We start from the raw sequence: 2,285 nt of genomic DNA on the forward strand, positions 1-2,285 counted from the left end.
AGTGTGTTCCTCATTACTGCATCATATATAAATTATGATCCAAGGGGCTTAGTTCATTACAACTAATTGAGACTCAAATGGGACTTGGGATGTATGAACAGAAGTATGAGGGGCAGGATGATGGAGGTGACTGCCTACTCAGCTCTGTGCTGCCCTGATCTGCAGTGGCAGACTCTGGCTGGCTCAGAGGACAGCCAGCCTGGGCAGGAGACTGGAAACTCCTGCCAAGAGTGGCAGGGAGCCTACTGGTTGTGTTTTGACTTTTGTCATAGTGATGTGTGCCAGGCTGATTTTTTTTTTTTTTAATCGGTCTTTTCTTCTTTGGCCTCTGAGTTTATTATTAAAAAGAAGTGTTGGAGAGAAAGAAGCTAGCATTTAATGAAGTCCCTCCAGGAGGTGGCCCCAAGCACACTGTGCACACACTAACCCAAAGCAGCCAATGTTTGTTTGATGGATGGGAAACTGAGTCCAGAAGTCTTGTCTCAGAGACAGAGAAACGAATTCCCAGGACAAATTTCTGTAGGCATTGCAGGGAAGGAGCCATCTGTTTAAATATAATAAACATTTTCAACAAAGCAAGGGTAGGAGGTATTCATGTGTAAGCTGCACGAGCGGCCTTCAGCGGAGCTGAGTGCAGAGTGGGGGTCCTCTGTTGTCAGGGAGGTCAGACTGAGGATGTCTGCACTCCCTGCCACCGCAGCAAGTCCCTGAGTCCGTCACTGAGGTCCCCCTTTGTAGGGGTAGGGCGTGCAAACTGCAGGTGTGCTTGCTGTACTGGCTGGGGCTGGGGCCAAGGGGCAGAGGCGAGCATCCCCCTTACAGGGGCTCTTTTTGCAGATGATTGAGTCGAATGACATTTCAGAGGAGACGATCAGGACGAAGGAAACTGTGGAGGGTGAGTGGCCGCTGGGCCGGGCGGGACTCTGGGCTCTGGGAAGAGGCTGGCGGGCTCTGCCTTTCTGCTGGGTCACATTTTGGTTTGCATCGTCTGCCATTTGGTGAGAGTCAACTCCTGTGTGCAGTGAGCTATGTACTCCTGCAAGGGAGGAGGCCAGTTTACAGAGGGATAGGCATCGCACCAGCCTCCCAAGTTGCTGTCTTTTTTGTTTTTGTTTTTAAACATTTAATGGAATATTAACCTTCATGGAATATCGAATCTTATTATTTGTTTGATTTATACTTTACTTTTATTTATTTAGTTTATACTTTATTTTTATCTATTTATTTATTTATTTTAGATGGAGTCTCACTCTGTCGCCAGGCTGGAGTGCAGTGGTGCGATCTCAGTTCACTGCAACCTCCAACTACCTGGTTCAAGCGATTCTCCTGCCTCGGCCTCCCGAGTAGCTGGGATTACAGGCATGTGCCACCACACCCAGCTAATTTTTGTATTTTTAGTAGAGACAGGGTTTCACCATGTTGATCAGGGTGGTCTCCATCTCCTGACATCACGATCCGCCCGCCTTGGCCTCCCAAAGTGCTGGGATTACAGGCATGAGCCACCATGCCCAGCCGGTTTAAACTTTAAAAACAGGTCTAAACTTCAAATGGTTCAAAGGGCATATGGCAAAGTATTCTCCGTTCTCTATTCTTCCCTCCCTGAAGGTGCAGTGTTAGCTTCTTTATATCCCCTTTCCAGAAATATTTTATGCAGGTACGAGCAACCAAGTGACACAAATGGTACCATACCTTCCATTCTTTCAGCTCCTTGATTTATTCCATTTAACAATGTATCTTGGAGAGGGTTCCTTATCAGTAGTACCTTCTTTTACAGGGTACAGAATATTCCATTGTGTGGAGGTACCATTGTGTATTTAGCTGGTTTCCGGTAACAATCACAGATTGTTTCCAGTCTTGGTCAATTACAAAGATGGTAGATTGTTTCCAGCCTTGGTCAATTACAAACACCACTGTAGTAAATTACTTTGACTTCCATTGGGTTCAACCAATTTTAACTCCCACCAGCTGTGGCTGAAAGCCTGTTTCCCCTCAAACTCCATCAACAAAACATTTGATCAGACTTTGTGATCTTTGCCAATCTGAAACGTAAAAGGTGTTATCTGATGTAACTTCAACTCACCTTTCTCTTACATGGATGAAGTTAAGAGGTATTTCTATTTGCATTTTTTTTTTTTTTTAAGATGGAGTCTCACTCTGTTGCCCAGGCTGGAGTGCAGTGATGTGATCTCCACTCACCACAACCTCCACCTCCCAGGTTCAAGTGATTCTCCTGCCTCAGCCTCCCAAGTAGCTGGGACTACAGGCGCATGCCACCATGCCCTGCT

At 46.2% G+C, this 2,285-nt stretch overlaps 1 protein-coding gene across 1 annotated transcript in view; it reads left to right on the top strand.

Moving 5' to 3' along the window:
• CLIP2 (CAP-GLY domain containing linker protein 2) overlaps positions 1–2,285 on the top strand; it is a 108,962-nt gene that overhangs the window by 72,907 nt on the left and 33,770 nt on the right. The window contains exon 9 of the mRNA XM_011995238.1: positions 838–895. Within this exon, the coding sequence (XP_011850628.1) occupies positions 838–895 (58 nt within the window). The remainder of the gene's footprint in view (positions 1–837; positions 896–2,285) is intronic.

This window comes from Mandrillus leucophaeus, unplaced genomic scaffold (genome assembly GCF_000951045.1).
Source record: "Mandrillus leucophaeus isolate KB7577 unplaced genomic scaffold, Mleu.le_1.0 Scaffold479, whole genome shotgun sequence".
Taxonomy (NCBI): Eukaryota; Metazoa; Chordata; class Mammalia; order Primates; family Cercopithecidae; genus Mandrillus; species Mandrillus leucophaeus.